The sequence below is a fragment of the Pteropus alecto genome, unplaced genomic scaffold (genome assembly GCF_000325575.1).
Source record: "Pteropus alecto unplaced genomic scaffold, ASM32557v1 scaffold75, whole genome shotgun sequence".
Taxonomy (NCBI): Eukaryota; Metazoa; Chordata; class Mammalia; order Chiroptera; family Pteropodidae; genus Pteropus; species Pteropus alecto.
In genome coordinates, this window is record NW_006440638.1 from 31,985,208 (window position 1) to 32,004,895 (window position 19,688).

Here is a 19,688-nt window from a genome sequence, read left to right on the forward strand (position 1 = left end):
GATGCATTCTCTTTTTTTCATCTTGGTTGTATCTCTTCAGTTTGCCATCTGAGCAGAAATTGTATTTACCTCTAACACTAAAACATTTAGTTCATTACTGGATTCAATATATTACTATTAATGCAAATAAAAGAATATTAATTTCTAGATGAACACATAATATTGTGCATTTAAGCAAAATCAAAAGATAATTTAAAATCTAAATGAACAAAATAACGTTATACTAAGAAAGAAAGAATATCCAGAATAGTTAGAAACTAGCAATAATAACTGTTTTGCGAAACTTCCTCCATCTGACACATTCATCTTTTAGGTACACGCTAACAAGCAGTGAAAGGGCCAGAGGAAGGCAGCAAAGGGAGGATGAGTTCCAGATAATCAAGTTGTCAAGAGCTGCAACAGGAACTCCTAGAAACCTACTCTCTTCAATGCCTTAGGTTGTGCAGGGTTTCCATTCTGGGATTTTCTTTTTGAATGGAATTTCAGATCCCATAACTACAGTATGTAATATGACCCTGTTTCATTATGTTTAATAGCTCAAAATCAACCACAGTATAAAAGGAAAGCAAATATGAAATACTATTAGATCCACGACTACCAGCTTAAATGTATGATCTAGTTTTCTTAGGTTCTTTGTTATTAATTTGAATATCAATTTACATGCAATCTGTTGTCTACATAATGTAGGGAAGAGGCTAGACAACTGAAGTGCTAAATAAATCAAGCTACTTTCAGAGAATGCAATATACTGATCAGCTCTGCAGCCAGACCATGTGGACACCTGTAGAACAAAGGAAGATTTCTGCTGGGATTGCTAACAACCCATTTCCCAAACCTGTAAAAGGGGACACAGGAAAATGAGGCTTTAAAAGTGGCTACCCTACACAAAATAAAACCGTTCAGTCCCTATGGCTAAATCCATAAGGAATCTGTGGATTAAACGCTGGGAACTGCCAGCAGGCCTTTCATGCTACATAGTCTTACCTTTTCAAGCTACACACTCTTCCCCTTCCTCATTGTATGTCCATATCAAAGGAAATTGGTAAACAAAGTCTTTAAACTATAACTCACAGAAACTAAAGGATGATATATACTGGATCTCCACCTTCCCCACACTTGGGGCGGTTTCTCTTGTCTTGGCTTTTTGTCTTTGCTTTCTCTAGTCTTTGCTTTTCCCCTTTTTAAAATAAACTTTCATTTTGACTCTAACTCTGGCGTGTGTTGAATTCTTTCCACACTCTCCACCAAAGGACCCTCTTCTTCTCTCAGTGCAGGGCTTGGTCTCCCCCCAACTCGGAGGAATTTGCCCTGTCCTGCATTATAAATAAGTATACATATAGAATCAAGTTTAACTATTACTCTGGGTGGGTAAAAACTGATCATATTGGTAAAACTTTCAATGTAATTACTTACAAATGATCACAGTTTAGATGTGAGTTTATTTCTCTACATTGTAACTAATGAAATAAACCATACTGCCTTCAATCTGACTTCTCTCCTACTTGGGCTATGTCCTTCCAGTGCATGGCTCTCCTGTAAGAGTACAGCTGATGGAACCACTGTCCTCAGCTTCCAAAGAAAACTAACCCACAGCCCAGCATTAGGGCGGTTTATCACCTGAAACCACCAGTCACTGGATTTTACTCAGTCACTATTCCCAATTTTGGCAGGCACTATTCTCAAAAAGGGAGGAGAGAAGAAAGGGAGAAATTGTGAGAAGAGGGGAGTGGGGTGAAAGAGAAGAGAGAGGGGGAGGAGCAGAGGAGGAAAGAAGAAGATGTAGTTAACTATAGAATTACAGGTTAACTATGAACAAAGTCCTTAGAGGTACAAATACTTAGCACTGGAAAGGCCATAAGACTTAAAGGCCATAAAGACTTAGCCATAAGTTATGAACACACCAACTGAAAAGTGGTTCTCTTTTCCAACAGCCTTTGCTAGCTTAGGCTATCTATATTGTGGGGGCTAAAAAAAATTTCTCCCACCTTCTAAGTTCTTCTAGCTGGACTAATGATCAGATTTAAGAGACAGATTTTAACAGGAGAAAAAGTCCAAGATTTATTATTATAGATGTATATCAGGGATGTCATAATAACGAGACCCAAAATGAATTGGGCAGTTAAGACTTTACGCCACATGAACAAAGGAGAAAAGGGGGTCGGGTCTGGAATCTGGTCTGGAATCTCGAAGAAGAGATGGGCAATTCACAGGTAGCTGAGAGAGTAGAACACCCGTAGCAAACAAATTCCTGCTAGGCAACCCAGAAACAATGGGATATAGGAGGGAATCTAGCTAACAGGCCTCTACTTGGATCCTTCCTATCTACCACAATTAATCCAAATAGGCTTAAGTGAAAATACTTAAGGTGAATAAGCTAAGATTCCCTTAGGTAGGAAAGGGGGAGGGTCAAAGGCTCTTTCTCAGTCTTTGTTTCTTAATGACTAGCTTAAAATCAGTATCTCAAAAGACACATTTGGGGTGGCAAAACTTTGATCTCCTTCAATATATAACAACATGAAATTAGATTCTTACCTCGCCCCAGACAAATAACTAAATTGCAAATGTGAAAAACAAATTTTAAACCTTTTAGAAAGCAGTACTGGAAAATAAGGAAGGATTTTCTTAAACACACCCAAAAAGGCACAGATCAGAAAAATCAAGATTACTGAATCTGGCTACATTTACTGTAGTAGTGAAACATAGATTCTGGCATAAACTGCTTGGGTTCAAATCTGGCTTTGCAATTTTCTAGCCATGTGACTTTAGGCAAATTATTCAACCTCTGTATCTATTTCATCAACTATAAAATGGAGATAATGCTAATGTCCACTTCTACTTCAGAAGATTGCTGCAAGGAAGAAATGAGTCAATAAACAAGAGTGCTCAGAACAATACCTGGCATAGAGTAAGCTGTTATTACTGGCTATTATTTTTGTACCACGTAAGTGGTTCTTTTTAAAAATTTAAATATTGGGGTGGTTCCATAGACTAGTGGTTAGCAAGTCTGCTTTACACACAGAAGGTCCTGGATTCAAGCCCCAGCAGAGCCCCAGGTGCGTCAGGCCCCCTGGGTGCACCAGGCCCTTTGTGCACTAGGTCCCTTGGGTGTGCCAGGTGAGTGTGAGGGAGGAGACACCCTGCCTTCAGAGATTCAGTTCTTAAAGGGAGATGGCAACATCCATAGGTCAGAGGGAGGGGTAATTAAAAAATTCAAATATTAAAGGGATTCCAAAATGTACTTACTTCCAAGATCTTTCAAATTTCGGGCACAAACAGGGGATCTCTAGAGAGTTTGAACCAAAGGAATAATGTAATTCAACACTACAGTAAAATGATATCCACCTTTCTGGATAGTTGGTCATGTGGCTAGGCAGCTGGCTAGCTAATCAGTCCTCACACAACCTTATTAAGTAGACATTGTTATCACTAATTTACAAATGAACTGACTGCTGAGGTACCTCCTACTACCTATCACAAAGCAGTCTGACAATAGCAGAAGCAATATTACCTACTCAGTAGGGCTTCCCAGGACTACATCTTGAAGGGCATACAAGTCTGATCATACCCATCAATTTAGCAAGGAGCCACTATGGCTGAGGTTAGAATTAATTTGTATAGAAAAGTGCTAGACCAAAAATCAGTCAATTAAATATATTTTGATTACTTTTAAGTTAGGGAATGTGCTACAAGCTAGGGATATGGTCAAAGCCATGATTCATATTTAACTGTCACTATAACAAGTAGACTAGTGCTTTGTTTGCACTTTGTATCTTACTATTAAGAATTCATTTGCTAGGCTTAAATAACTATTAACTGATCTGAATTAATTGATTAGAAAACAGCCCAAGAGAACAGTTAAATAGAGATGTTTCAAAATACCAATTAATCAGGAGGCAGAGTGTAGATCCATCTAGGGCAGATTACTCGATAAGCTTTATAATGGCTTACAATTTTCATTTGCAAATATATTAAAAATCTAAGTGAATCAAAATGTCAGAGCACGGCAGTACCCAGCTTTGAGAACAATCATGTAAAAAGGCAATGTGGTGGAAAGAACACAAACAAAAGGACCTGGGTTTAAACATGCCTTTGTCACCTTATAGCTGTGTGTCTCTGGGCCATCTACTTGTTCTCGTTGAGTCTAAGTTTTCTCATCTACACAACGGAGTTATTAACATTTTCTAATGAAATTATTTGAAAAGATGTTAAATGTGTTTTGAATCAGATTATGCCATCCAAATGTGGAAAACATTCAAGAAGTTACCTTTTTCTATTCCTTACCTGGTTCATTACTCAAATCCAAATTTGTAACTAGGAAAGATTCAACAATCTCAGACTTGACATTGCTATCTTCAGTAAAAAACAGCCCGTACTTGGTGTGATGAAGTCACCTTACCTATGCTTCACAGAGTATTGGCTCTCTTTCAGGAAATTTCATATTCTGCACACTAATCCACATTATTTTTGAGAAAATGAAGAAGGTATTTTAAGGTAAAAGAAGAGGAGGCTGAAGAGTGGGGAGATCTTTGTAATTACTATGAAAACAAATAGAAGCTTCTCTATTTTGGTTTTTCTGAAAGTGGATCTTTTCCAGGGCCAATTTATAGAATGAGTTATGCAGTGGCCTTTGTAAATTGATGCTGGGGCATCTGCAGACCCAGTTCCATTGTTCAGCTAAAATTTTTATCGCAAAGCTATAGTGACCATGTTTTTGAACCAAAACTTGAGTGTGTGGTTCAATTCAAGTGCACTTAGTGGGGGAGACCACCCCTAAAACCTAACAGAAATGGTAATCCTTAGAGATTCATAATCTTGGCCCTAAGAACTACATAAGAATCTTCTTATCAATAATAAATACAGAGATGCTCTATTTGGTCTTATAAGATTTTCTTTTTATGCCAGGCAGATTGTACTGAGGAAGTAAAACAAGAAAGAGTCCTGCCATAGGAATTATACTGCTCTGGGTTTAAATTTCCTGTTATCATCTCAAGGTTTGCCTTTGCCAACTCACCCACACCTCATCCCTAATAAAAAGAAAAGAAACCCCATAGTCTATTAGCATTTTATGCAGAAAGTATCTTAATCATGACAGAATTTTTCACCTTATATCTGTCTGACTGTAGAAATGACACACTCTTCCCTTCTCACAGTATTTTACTGAGCAATTCATGTGGAATTCTGACTGACATTTACTTTGCTGTGCTGTGAAATGCAGAGATCTCAAGTGGGGATAGTAGAAAATAAAAATGGACTAAGCCCATAACCAGCAATTTTTTTCTCTAGGCATTCCATTTTTTCACTTTGGAGCTAAAATCAAGGTTCAGCTCAGTCTCAAAAACAGGCCTACTCAGTTGTCACTCATTTTTTTTTTCACTTGAAAAATAATTCTTGTACAGAGTGGAGTAAGTCCCAGGAATCACATTTTCACATTTTTACACAGAATTTCAGTACATAGAACAATCCTAGGTTCTATGGAGATGTGTCTGGACCACCAAAAAGGGGAATAGTGAAGCCAAGTGAGCAAGGCTCCTAGAACCCTGATTATCTCATTTTCATCTATTTCATATGGGTATTCTGGAAAAATTTTGCTTAGGAAAACAAAACAATGTTTTATTGCTTAATTTTAAAAAGTTTAAAATATCATTGATATACAAATAATACTCATGACATAATCCTGGTCACTTGTGAATTTGGCACTAGTCTAGTTTGTCTCAAACTTCCTTTTTCTACTAAGAACCACTAAGGTCTTGCTCTCTTTCTTACCACCAGCACTTGCCAGATGCTTCTTTGTAAAGCACAAAATTTTAAAAGCATTTCATGGGTGATACTGCATGTGTAACAATGAATAGAGAACATGCTTGCTGAATGAAATGTGAATTCTGGTGGGATTTGCTCCCCAGCTTCACAGCTAAAGATCCTAAATATAACTCAGTAAAAGACAAAAACAAGACAAACAAAAAATTTCTATCGTGGATCACTTAGGAAACCTTAAATTTAAATCCATGTACGTTAAGGGTCACAATCGTAATTTGGTTCTTCTGACATGGCATGTTTCACACCTCTAAGCTTTTACCCATACAGGTCCCTTAGCCAGTCCAGCCAGCGCATGTTCTCCTTCCCTTTCAGGCTAACTACTATACATCCTTGAATATCCAGTTCAAAAGTGACCACCTCCAGGAAGTCTTTCCTGATGACCTCCCTTTCCCAGCTGGATTAATGGCTCTTTCTTTATATGCCCATATATCTATACGTACATTTCTATCACTGTCCTTATCATATTATGTTGAAATGCTTGTGTGGGTGTCTTGTCTCCACTTACAGTTCCTGAGGGTGGGGATCATGTCACATTCATCTTTGTACCCCAAGAGGCTGGCACTATCCCTGTACAAAGATACCCAGTGAATGTCTGTTTAATATAAATGCTCACCAGCATCTCCTTAACATGATCCTTCTGGATCTGATATGCCATGGAGTGACTGAGCCTATGTTACTATGAATAGAACACACATCAGAATTTTTGTAATAGCTTCCAATAGGTGATTCTCATCCCTCTAAGGCCGCTGAGTAAAAATTACTGTTAGATTATTAACATCCTATCTGGTCCACCCTACACCAACCCAACTACAAAATATCCATCATGGGATCTGGAGTCGCTGCTCAGAATTGCTTTGTCATAGGAGGACTGATTTCTGAGCTTATGTGAAAGACATCATAGAAGATTACCACTGCTTGATGTACTTGCTGGGCCTTAATGGATCCATGTGAGCCTGGCCAGATGATTTAGTCTTCTTTTAACAAAATTATGCACAATACCTCCTACATACAGGGCCTGGAGGTACGAAAAAAAATACCTCTTAAGGAGCCTCCAATCCTAGTAGTGATGATGTAAGCAGACAATAACATGCTGCTTAGTTATGATTAAGCATTATTTTTATAAGGAAAGATTCTTTGAGCTAGGAAGGAACCTAAGGGGTCATCCAATTAAGAAAATTTATTTTACAAATAACAGATTTTAAGAGGAAAAGCTCTCCTAAATACATTTAAAAGAAAAAATAAGTGACATATACTTAAAATAATGAGATACTTCCATATTTCACTGGAAGTATCCAAGCAGAGACTTCATACCTGCATGTTAAGGACATACTGACTGACAGTTGGAACAGATGATCCAAGTTTCCTTCTAATTCTAATTTGTTAAAAAAAAAAAAAAAAGTAATCTACCTGGGCTCTATATATTACTTAAAAATCATTCTTACATGACTTCAGAATGAAGAATGATAGTCTGAAGCACACAAATCTGCTAATGCTAAAATGAGTTTCTATTTTCTGAGCATGCGTTAACCAGTAAAACGAGAAAGTGACACAGAACTACGTGTTCACTGCCGAGGATTTAAAAATACATATAAAATTCATGTGCAGATAAGCCAATTTGTAAAACTGCCACAAATGAGTTCCCCTTTACAAGTTAATTCCTTACAAATACTTTTACCACACGTCTCATTAAGACAAAAGATTTTTAAGACTCACCTTAATTCTATTTATTTCAAGCAATTTTGATAAAACCAAATTCTAAAGCAATGAAAGAATTTGTAAAACTCCATGGGTCTTTGATAATCTGGGTCTCTCTGAACTACTGTTAGGCTTGTTAGATAGTTTATGAAGAGCAGAGGCTCTAAGAAAAGGCTGTCCAAACTATACAGTTCCAATCCCATTTTAGGGCCTAATTAATCTTTTCTCTTAAAATGGTCTTAAGTATTATTTCTTTGCTAACGACTTCCAAATGTAAACCTCTAGCCCATATTTCCCTTAATTCTAAACTCACATATCTGACTACCTACTCAATATCTCTACACGGATGTCTAACAGTCATTTCAAATTTACTATGTACAAAACTGATTTTCTGATGTCCCTCAAGCCTGTACCTCCTTCCCATTTCTGCTAATAGCTATTTTCATTGACCCTCGGGCTCAGATACAAAGTCATCTTTGACTCCTTTCTCTCACATACTGTATCCAGTTAACAACATTAGTAATTCATAGCAGCTAATAGATATAGTATAGTACTTTCTATATGCCAGGCACTGTTCTAAATTCTTTGTATGTTCACTAAATTGTTTAATTCTTACAATGACACTACAAGATGAGCATTATTATCACCTCTATTTTGTAGCTAAAAAATGGAATGTATAAAGAATTTAAATTGTCCAAGATCACAAAGCAAAGAAGTAGCAAAGACAAAGGTTTAACCCACACAGTCTGGCTACAGAGTCTGTGGTGTTACTCTCTATGTCCATTACACTGCCCCAGCAAATGTTTTGGGCTCTACTTGCTAAAGAGAAGTGGAACCTGACCATTTCTTACTGAATTTCCATGGCTGCCACCCTGGTTTAATCCACTATCAGATCTCGTCTGAACTACTGCAATAGTCTCCTATTGCTGCAATAATATTTTTATAAACAATTATCTGCAGAGCAGTTAGAGTGGTCCTTTTAAAATATAAGTCAGATCACAACAGTCTTTATACCCAAAACTTTCCAGTGGCTTCCTATCTTCATCAGAGCAAAAGCCAAAGTCCTCGCAATGGCCTAAATGACCATGATCTGGTGCCTGCGCACTATCATTACCTCTCTGACTATATATCTCCTAGTACTCATCCCTTTACTCCACTGCCATCAGCTACAATGGCCTCCTTGTTGTTTCTCAAATGTGCCAGGCATGCCCCATTTCAGAGCTTTTTCACCTAGTGTTCTTTCTGCCTGGAATGCTTTTTCACAGACACCACAGCTTACTCCGTTGTCTCCTCTAAGTCTTTGTTCCAATGTCACCTTAGTAACCGGGACTTCTCTGACACCCTATTTAAAATTGCAACCTCCACTTCCATTATGAATTCCCTATTCTTCTTCCCGGCTTTATTTTTCTACAGAGAACTTTTTACCTTCTGACATATATTCTTATATCTATCACCAAAAACTAGAATGCAAGGTCCATGAAGGTACTGATCTTTGTGTTTTGTCTACTTTTGTTTCTCTAACACTTAAAACTGTGCATAGCACTTAATAGCTGCTTAAATATTTGTTGAATGAATGAAAGTATTTCCTACTAACTTACCTATTCAAAGAATATTTTGAATACTGGCTATTTGCAAATCTCTTAATTTAATTTAATCTCGTACTGCTGTAAATGCTTTGCTTATATTTTTTAGTTAATCCTCAAAACAACCTTAAGAAATATATACTATTATAATCCCCATTTTACAGCTGAGGAAATTGAGTCAGAAGTGAAGGAACTTGCCCAAGGTCATGCAACCAGTAAGCAGCAGGGCCAGGATTTAAACCAGTAGGATCTGGCTTCAGAGTCCCAGCTCTTAACTACTCCACTACAATGCTTCTCAAAACAGCCATGATAACTACCACTTGGAGCAACAGTAAAAGGAGGCACTAATGATTTATACAAAGTTAGACTCTGAATGGGAATCCCATAGTCATAATTATATTTTTCTTCCTAAAGTTTATTTTTAAAAAAGTGCGTGTTATCTGTCTCTATGGGGCGGTGGGGGTGGGGGGTGAGGGGGCGGCGCGAGAGTGAGCAAGCACTTGAGCATGAGTGAGCAAAAGTGCGTAGAGTACTACAGGAAATAGTGTGGAACTGTCCAAAAAGCAGCTTATATAATGGCAAAAAGTAATTTAACATTTCCAGGATCTTTAAAAACTGATGACTCTTCAGGTATTATAGCAGGCACTTACACCAACTTTATAGATGTATCTACCTTATTCTATTATACAAAAAAGCAGTTATAGTCTCAAAATTACAGATTCGAAGATAATAGCCTAGTATTTCACTTGTCAAAGATTTCATATATTTTTTAAACAAACTGAAAATTGATCTATTGAGAAAAGTTTATCAAGAGTACATATGATCTGTCTCCTGTTTAAATTTCTCTTAAAATAATTTTTATTTAGTTTCAGGTAGCCAGGTAATGTCAGAACTACGGTCATTCTTTTGCAATATGTTTAGATTTGCTTATATTTTTCTCATTCACGATCTATAATGACAAAGTAAAATATATTTACCAACTTTCTCAAACAGAATGTAAAGAATATAATCTAGTTTATACCTCCAAGTTACAACGGGACAACTTGTGACTAAAAAAAGGACTAAATTAAGCACATCTAATAAGGAGCATAAATATATGACTGGTATAGATTTCAGATGATAGCCCAATTGCTTCTCAGGTTTTTTGTTTGCTTGTTTCTCAGGTTTTTAAGTGGAAGTATCTATAGCTCATAAAAGAGGTAAGAAATCACTGAAATTCAGGCTCCAAAAGAATGGGAATCAATGCATAGCAATGTTAGCTAAGATAATAAGGAAATCCAACTATTCAAAGACTTCTGAAAAGGCAAAGTGAATGCTTAAGTCTCTGTGAAAAAGTTACTTAAATGAAAAAGAACTAACCTCTACAACTTGTTTCTGTATTTCTATACTCTGTTGGGGGTAAGAAGAGGCTCCACCAGGGGCAGTACTATTCTATCAGGGAACACTAGGAAATAACATGAGGCATTCCTCCTGCAAAGCACAGTCTAATCCAGTCTTAACAATTATCCAGTCTTAAATGCCAATAGCAACCTCATGGATTCTGGAATTATTTTAGAGAATGGGAGAAGATGAAACAGAGAACAAGACCAGCTATGGATACTATCTTGGCCAATTCTTTTATATATGATAAGCAATAGCAAGATTTCAGTTTTCCTGATAAATTACAAATAAAGGTAGATGATGAAAATGACTAGTTCATGGACTTTGCATATGAAAGGAAGAACATTTCTACCATGTATCTAGGTATCGGTAAGGTAAAAATGTAGATGAGTCTAGAGAAAATCAGGAGCGGAAGTGGGAAGGACATCAGGGTGCTATGATATTAAGGAAGCAGGTTGTAGAAAAGACCAAAGCTTTAATTCATTTTGCAATTATCCTCTGTTTTCTTTATATAAAGCATTGAATAAAGAAAGGTAGAATCCCTACTATCAAGTAACACATGACCTAGCTGGTGAGACATGGAAATAATCAACTGCATTACGGTTCCAATTAAGTAAATGATATAGTAGCAAAGTACTCCTTGAATACAGGAAGGAGCCATGTATTCAGAAGAAGGAAAAGGAAACAGAGAAGGCTCCTTGGAGATGGTGAAAAATGAAATGAGCTTTGAAAGAAGTTTTTGATAAAAAGAGAAGAAAAGGCATTTCAAGTTGACAGTCTAATATGAGAGCAAAAAGCCCAGAAGAGGAAATTTAATAATTTCTTCAAGATAACTGAATGGTTCATGAGGCTATAAAAGTATGGCATAGGAGAGAACTTTGGTGGGAGACGAGCTTGCAAGGTAGATGGACTTTTAAGTCCTATTTTACTTGGCAAATTCCCATCAAATTATAATACTTTCCATCTATCTCGATATCTCTACTGCCACCACCTTAGGACAAAATTGTCAGCTCTCTCCTGAATCATTCACTATGAACAATATATCTGCATTCACTTAGGCTTGCAGTTAAGCTAGGGATTTTTTTTTTTTAAAGAAGTTCTAAATCACCTATGCTTAAATTCTTTTAGTAGCTTTCCACAACTTTTAAAATATTATGAACAAAAAACTGAACATGGTCTATAAAGTCAATCCTATGTGATTTGGCTCTGGACCTAAATCTTTAGCCTCATCTTAGAGTATGTAAGATGTCTAGTCACACTGACCTTTTTCAGTCTGTGCTGCTTGTTTCTTCTCACCACAGGGCCTTTGCACATGCAATAATGTATACTTGTCCTTTCTTCAACTCTCAGAAACAAAATATCCTAGAAGGTACTCAGGACATTTAATGTAGGTACTCAGGCATATAATGATGAATAAACCAAAGTCTCTGCTTTCATGAGGCTTAAGGCTGAGTGGGGAAAATTGGTTGAGACAGAAAAACCAGTAATAAAATAATATAAATTGTGAAAAGTACCACTAAGAAAAATAAAATATTGTGATTAAAGGAATAAAGTAAGGGAGGGAAACCTCCTTTAGATTGGGAGGAGATAGAAAAATAGTTTGAACAGGGGCAATTGAACTGAGCTCTCAAACACAGAAAAGAAAGTTGTTACTTTAACCAGGTTATGAATGAATAAAAGTATTATTACTGTAGGTTACGTGAGTCAAGAGAATACAGAATTTGGAATTTTATCATCATCAAGATGAAAATACACAGTTAACACAACAATTCAAAAAAAGATTTTAAAAAAAGGATTCATCTGTTCACTGCTTCTGAGAATTCACTTGGTAAAGGTTGAGACTGTGTTACTAAAAAAGCTTAAGGAGCAGAAGGATGCTGAGAGAGGGAAAGGTCAGTAATCAGGGAGGGGTCCATAATGGAGTATATGGATAGCTGTATTTACAAGGCTTACATAACCAATGAGTCAGCAAAAAATCAGGTGTCAATGGATCTCTTCTGTGACCAATCTAAGCAGCTAGGAAACTTAGCTCTCCACTGGTGAGAAGAGGGGCGCAAGAAAAGATCTTAGACTAATAAGCAATTACCATACCTTCCAACAAGACTTGCCTAAGTTAAGATGATGAAAAGTAAACTTTCATGCTTAGAAAAACATAAGAAAGAGGATCCAATTTAAAGACGATCAGAGTAAGGTGATTCCAGTAAGATTTTATTGATCTAATATGAACCATTTCTTTAACTTGTAATAAAATGCTTATTAAAGATTCCAAACTCAAGACTCCAAAATGTGCTGAAAGCAAAACCTAGATTTTAAAGAGAAAATGTCTTTATCTTTCTTCGGGTCCATAAATATTTCAGGGCTACTTTCTATAACTATCTTTACCCTAATAAAAGCTAATGTGTATTAATAATAACAGAAAAGGGCTTCATAATGATAGAACTGTCTCTGGCAAACGAAAATGTACAAAACAGAACATAAAAGGGATTAAAGTACAGTACAGGCAAAGAGATAAGCACTAATAACCACTAATGAATAGCAATAATGAATCCAAGACGAACATCCACCAACGCACGGCTATGAAAATAGCAGACTCCTCCATCCTGCCCTCCTCCACCTCCATACTTGTGTTCTCAGCCTATTACTGTTCCAGTGGCAACAACTCAGAGCAGAAAGCTTTTATTTTCTTCTTCACTTCAGGCCGTAAGAAAAAGCTGGGCAGGGGGTGTTGGGGTAGAAGGGAAGTAACTATGACTGTTCAAAGAAAGAAAAGATTATCTGTTAGACACAATTCTTTGCCCTGTAAATTCTTGGCTTCTGCCTGTTCATGAATATCTGAGAAAACTTGATAATTATTTCTGAAGGTCACAACTGAATGACCAGAAATAATGTTTTCCTTTCTGGCTCTCTTGGCCATCCTTTTCAACCAAACATGAATCTGCAAAACGTTTTAGTTACTGCTAAGAGGCAATTCTATATAGCTGATATACAAAAGTAAAATAAACAAACAAACGAAAACGAGAAAAAACAAAACCAAAAAACACAAGCAACACATTTATCTTACCCAAACCCCCCGTCAGGCAGTCTGCTGATTGTACTCGCCACAAAGCTCATCCTTCATTTGTGTACTGCCAGAGCAAGCTTGAATCGTGGAAAAAAAAAAAAAAATCACAACCTCTTTTGGCTATAACCTCCTTCCATTTGTCCCAGCTTCAGAGGAGCTGTGGCATAGTCTGTCACTGCTGCACATACTTGGTTTCCGAGAATAACACTGTAAATGAGGACAGCTACCACTGGGAATGCATTGCCCCACCAAAGAGCCAGTCGAAATGAAGCTTCTAGTACATCCCTGGGCTTCTCACCTTCACAGCCTCAGAGAAGGGCCTTTCACAGAACAGGCAGGTACAGCCGCACCACATCAACATCCCCGCATAGCCAATCTTCCGCAGTGCCCACCTCAGCCTACGTACAGTTCCGGTTCTGCCTCCTGCATCAACTCTCAGAGCTTTCTACATCTGGAAGCCTGGGAGGACTCTGTGCTGAATAAACAGAAAGCTTCTGCCAAACAAGCATGCGTGCGTGTGTGCCTGTGTGTGTGAGTGTGAGTGAGTGTGTGTGTGTGCGCGCGCGCGTGTGTGTGGTTCGCTAGAGCTGCTAATGCAAATGAAGTTTGAGAATGGAGATCACAGACAGTATCTGCCTCTTTTCTCGAGCTGTGAGCATCTTTTATAAAAGACAAAAGCATCAAACTGGTTGAACTTAAAGCTACAGGACATTAATTCAACATTCACATTTGTCTTCTAACTTAAAACCAGGTAAGGTTTAGAGAATAGCTTAAAGAAGGTTAAAAACATTCTAAATAAAGTAACACTGTTTAAGTAGCTTGGTTCAAAAAATACAAAGAAAAACAATCTACCCATGGTTTGATAAAAAACTAAAAGATTGCCAGAACAGATTTCCATGCTTTCCTAATGTTCCTTTATTTTTCACTTTAAGTTCACAAAATCATTTAAATGAAAATGAAACAAAGAAAAAGAAAAAGAAAATTGAGCATGAGATCCTAAAGTCTTACTCACTATGGACAAAGAGAAAAAGTGCTTCTGAACGAAAGGCACTGAAGCCCTCTGAAGTTTAAGCAATGGATTAAAAGACCACAAATGTAAGCCCAGGTTCAGTCTCTGTACCATTATATACTATTTAGTAAATACTCATGATACTTCATGAAGGAACAGAACATCATAAAGATACTATTCCTGCCTGGAAAATATCACTTTCAGACAAGCTATCAGATTCAGACAAGCTATCAGATTTAAGCTTTGTTTCTTACTTATAAAGGCAGTTTTGGGGAATGAACAAAGGAAGAATTTTAATGATTAGAAAATACAGTGTAGCATGTACAATGTATAATATCTAGTAACATTTCTTTCATGTCAATATGCAGAAATGAATCAGACAATGAAGACAGTTTGGTACAGTGCAATATTGTCCTCTCTATGAGCCTAAAGCTGTGATAATTTCTGTTCTATTTAAGTATAGGGCTGGAAGCTCTAGCCAGCACAGTACTGAGAAGTCAGAGATCTTTCCAAATAGCATTCACCAACTTCATATAGCATTCTTTCATTTAAATCAGATAAAGCTTTCTGAATGGAATCCAAAGCACCTTGAATAAATTTGAAGAAAATTCTGAGTTGAAACCATGGCTCCAGAAAATACTCTTCCATCTCTAGAGGCACAGAACTCTGCCCTTAACTCTCTAAACAAATTAATAAAAAATTCTGACTTAATAGAAGTTTCATCTTTGCTTAAAAATTAGGTTGTAAGATTTCAAGAGAGTAAACATATTTCTACAAAAACAGTGGCAAAAACCCAATCCTGTACTAACATCAACACTAGCTAATGTTTGCTTATTTCTGTTTATAAGCATTTTTAATAGGTCTTATTTTAAGATGATCATATTCATTGTAGAAAACTTTGAAAATATGCAAACCTATAAAAACAAAAATTATTTATAATCTCACTGCTGAGAGAAAACCAAACCAGACATTGTGATGAGGCTTTTATTCCCTTTCCCTTCTGCTGACACCAGTGAAGCATGTGTTGAGACAAAGTTCCACATGATCAAAACTGCCCTGATTGGATGAGCTACCATATGGAAGACGGCAGCCCTGAAGAATTGCCTGGGTCTAAAGCAGACCTTGTGCATGAAAAGTGTTCACTGTATATTTGTACGAGAGTCATGATTTTACCTTAAAAATTATTCTTAAACAGTTTTTGAGGTTCCACAGAGATGCCAATGGATTTACCTGAGTTTCCAGAGAAGTGCCCCTCAATGGCTGCATTAGCCTAGGCTCCCAAAGTATACCTCACGTGGCAATAGAACGTCAATTTTGCTGGTTTTCTGATTTTCTTAAATATATTTCTCTTGCTTATTTTGTTCTTGTTTCTGATTTATGCACAGTTGATAAGTTACTCTTCACTAATTGCAGCACTGAGAATTTGATTTTTACTGTTGACCATCTGTTGAAGAGCAATAAATATCTATTTTCTGATGGGTGAGAAACCAAAAGAGAATTACATTAAGGAACAGCAGTTGGCTTTATCTTTGGAGCCAATGCCTGTAAAGAAGCCCTCCCATGAAAACTGACCTGACGCCTGATTTACAGGGTCCCTGGCTTACCAGTGGCAAGAAAGGTCATTTACTTCCTGGTGAGCTTTAGCAAATGTTGGAGACTTGAAGATAAGATGAACTCACCCAAATTTATCAATACTGCAGGTGAAATCTAGTGAGAGAGTTTCTTAGGTGTGGTTTCCTAACCTTGGAATAGTAAATAAGAGATGCTTAAAGTCCAATCTACAATTCTTTATGAAAACGTTCACACAGAAGTTAATCTTATAGCCTTATTACTTGCTTAAAACTGTATGGCTCTGGATTTGAAAAGAAAATTTAAGGATGTCTGTATGATTAATTAGTACTCTTATTGAACTTATGTAAACAATCAGGTCAAACCTGATAAGACCAATCATTTTGTAATCAAGAATAATCTTTGGAAATTATTTATGATCACTAGGAGGATGGACATTGTCTGCAAAAAGTGTGAAAAACTAAAATGGTAAAAGATTTTAAGTGTTCTTTCGAGGGAATGCCTAATGTGGTGTATTGGATTCTCTGGGATTATTTGGAAATTACCTTCTGGATGGTGCTGGTGATACGACGTAAATAAATTCTGTCTGGTAGAACATACAAATGTCCTTAAGTCCAATTCTCATTTGGATAGATTTAAACAACTTACTGGTTCCTAATAACTGGTTAATTAGTGAATTAAGTAAAATCTTCGACACGTTCATTTTGTAGGAGAGTCATAATTTTACCTTTAAAAATAACCTTTACCATTTGTATGCTTACCTTTTATTTCTCAAGGTTATCTAATTAAAAAGCAATTGTGTAGTTGGAATTCACCAGCTATAGCCTTCTGCCTATTTTTAAAAGGCTCTTAGAAAAGAACTAAGAACTGTTTTTATGTTGTTAGAGTTGTAAAGTACAACAACAACAACAACAAAAAGACTATGTAACTGACAGCATATGTGGCCCTTAATGTCTAAAATATTTATTATCTGGACATTTACACACACACAAAAAGTTTATCAACACTTGTTTCAAAGTTACAGCATCTCAATTGGCATTGATAATCTTAATATGAGTGATCAACTTGACAACATAGAAAAGATTGAGGATTAAGTCAGCATTTTAGCAGCAAAGTCAAGATAGGAACCAGACACCAGACTGGAAAAATAGGCTCCTAATTAAGGAGCTATCCAGAGATGTATCATGGATTGTTTATTTGATGCCACAAAAAGTTTCCTTTAAAAATATATATAAAAACATTTAAGTGTTACTTTATTAAGGAACTGTTCAATAATAATTTTTCATTGAGTATTTTTGAGTCTCCTCAACACTGATTAAAGTTTATTGAATATGTCCTTGGACAGAAACAAAACTGAAGACAAATTCAATAAATCTAATTTATAAAATAAATCTACATATTGCTGGATAAATGCAACATAATCTGGACAATAACACAAAAAATGACCTACTAAACTCAGAATTATCTCTGGTAAGAAAATATTTTTCCCCTCGATAATACAAACCTATAATAGTATCTTATTGTGTTCAACACTGTTGACTATCAGGGATGTTGAAAATTTCGTAAGAAAATAATTTTATCCTTCCAAAATTCCTGGGGAAAGATGTCTTTTAAAAACCTATTTACTGATGAAATACTGCCATTTCCGACAACATGGATGAACTTTGAGATAATCATGCTAAATGAAATAAGCCAGATAGAAAAAGTTGAAAACCACATGATATCACTTGGGATATAAACCCAAAAGCAACAAATGTACAGGATAAACAGAGACTCTGGACATGGACAATAGACTAGTGGTTACCAGAGGATACAGGGGGTGGGGGGGAAATAGATGGGGTGAAAGGGGTCAAATATATATGGTGACAGAAAGAAATCTAACTGTGGGCGGTGAACACATAATGCAATGTGTGTGAGAGTGTGTGTGAGTGTGTGTGTGTGTGTGTGTGTGTGTGCCTTACTGTTGAATTGTGCACCTAAAATTTAATGGATTTCATTAACCAATGTTACCATAAAAAAAAAAATCCCTATTTACTAACATACAGAAAAACAGAGAAGATAATGAATCTTGTGCAGTCTTCGGCTTCAATTATTAACTCATAGCCTGTGTTCCCCACTCCTCTGCCCCACAATTATTTGGAAGCAAATCCCAGACAAAAGATGTTCTTTATAAAGACCAAGGCTAATTCTAGAGGCTTTCCCATGTTATTAAAGCCTATCTTAGCTGTCAGACTTCACGAATACTATTTTATTTTTTGGATAAAATGCCTAATGCTCTCCTTTCTCTTTCACCCTTCATTATATTCATAAAGGACTACTGGAGAAAAACGTCCAAAGACCACAGAACTTGTTCTGTTCCTACAGACTAACCTTGATTTGATGCCTGATAACTGACTGGGCAAGTTTTTCCTAAAGTGGCAAAAGATGGGAAAAGTAAAGCTGAGTAAAGGAAAAACGAAAAACAAAAAACAAACTCTAACAAATCAATTCTATCCATAGTCCTAGAAGGCAGAAAACAGATTTGCAAAGAAGGCACTAAAGTTAAAATGTGTCACATCAGTTGGCTGGGCATTCTCAAGGAGTCTCTTCTCCTGCCCTCCACTACCTGGCAACCAGTTCAGCTAAAAAGTCTCTAACTACATTAAGCTCCCACTGGGATTCAGTAAGAGGTAGGTTTTGTTTGACTTCAGCAGCTCTCTTTATGCATAAACAAAACCCCATAATCAGCCAGTGGGTGTTAAAGCAAAAAAAAAATGACAAAGCAAGGAATTGGAAAGAGTTTTAAAATCTTTTGAGATTAGTATGGTCATATGAACTTCTAAATAAGGCAAGTACTTTCTTTTACTTCTTAGAACCAATTAATTCAGAAAGGAGAGCAACACAGACTTTTGCTTTAGTGCCAAAGCTAATATCAGAATTGAGGTTTTAGGAAGGAAGAATATAGGCACTGACCCTTCCTTAGAAACTAGCTAAATTTAACCTGTCCTGCTATCCAAGACACTTACCTGAAGAAGTATAATGAGCAGTAAAGGTTGCTTATTTAGGTTTTGCCTACTTCTAAGGAATCACATACCACAATGTCAAATACCAACTAAAGGACTCAAATTTGCTGCAAGGAGCTGTTTCACAACCATACAAGCCATGATGAGAATATCACTCCCTTACTTAAGGAAGGTCCAGGTAAACCCCAAGTACCGCCTACAAAGCAGAATCATACAAAATTTATTTTGTAAAATGAAATGACATAATAAAATAGTCTTTTTGATATCATTAGATAGAGTATAGAATAGTGGTCTATAACCGCAGGTCCACAAAAGGGTCAACTTGTTTTCAGGATTTCCAAAGGCCTAATGGAAACTGTACATTCCCCCATAATAAAGTTCTATAGCCAGATCAAAGTGACAAATATTTAATTTTGTCTGGAATTATAATTACTCCAGGTGGTATCACTTGTATTAGTACTGTTCAGAAATGATAACTGACTCTTAGTCCGGAATTACTTTTTTTTTTTTGAAGAGAAAATAATACATGCTGTTTGTAAACAAACTTTTCCAAATAGCAGGCTCATGAGGAAATA

General features: G+C 36.5%; 1 protein-coding gene across 6 annotated transcripts in view; it reads right to left on the reverse strand.

The window, feature by feature from the left end:
• The window catches only part of TMCC1 (transmembrane and coiled-coil domain family 1), a 175,121-nt gene that overhangs the window by 25,043 nt on the left and 130,390 nt on the right, over positions 1-19,688 (reverse strand). The window contains exon 1 of one of the 6 annotated variants that reach the window (XM_025050671.1): positions 13,534-13,605. The exons of 4 other annotated variants lie outside the window; for them this stretch is intronic. Coding sequence is in view for 1 of the 2 variants with exons in the window: in XM_025050669.1 (XP_024906437.1) it covers positions 11,736-11,786 (51 nt within the window). In the remaining variant the exon portion in view is untranslated. Of the gene's footprint in view, positions 1-11,735; positions 11,802-13,533; positions 13,606-19,688 lie in introns of those variants that run through there. One more of the 6 variants, XM_025050669.1, reaches the window with a different exon arrangement.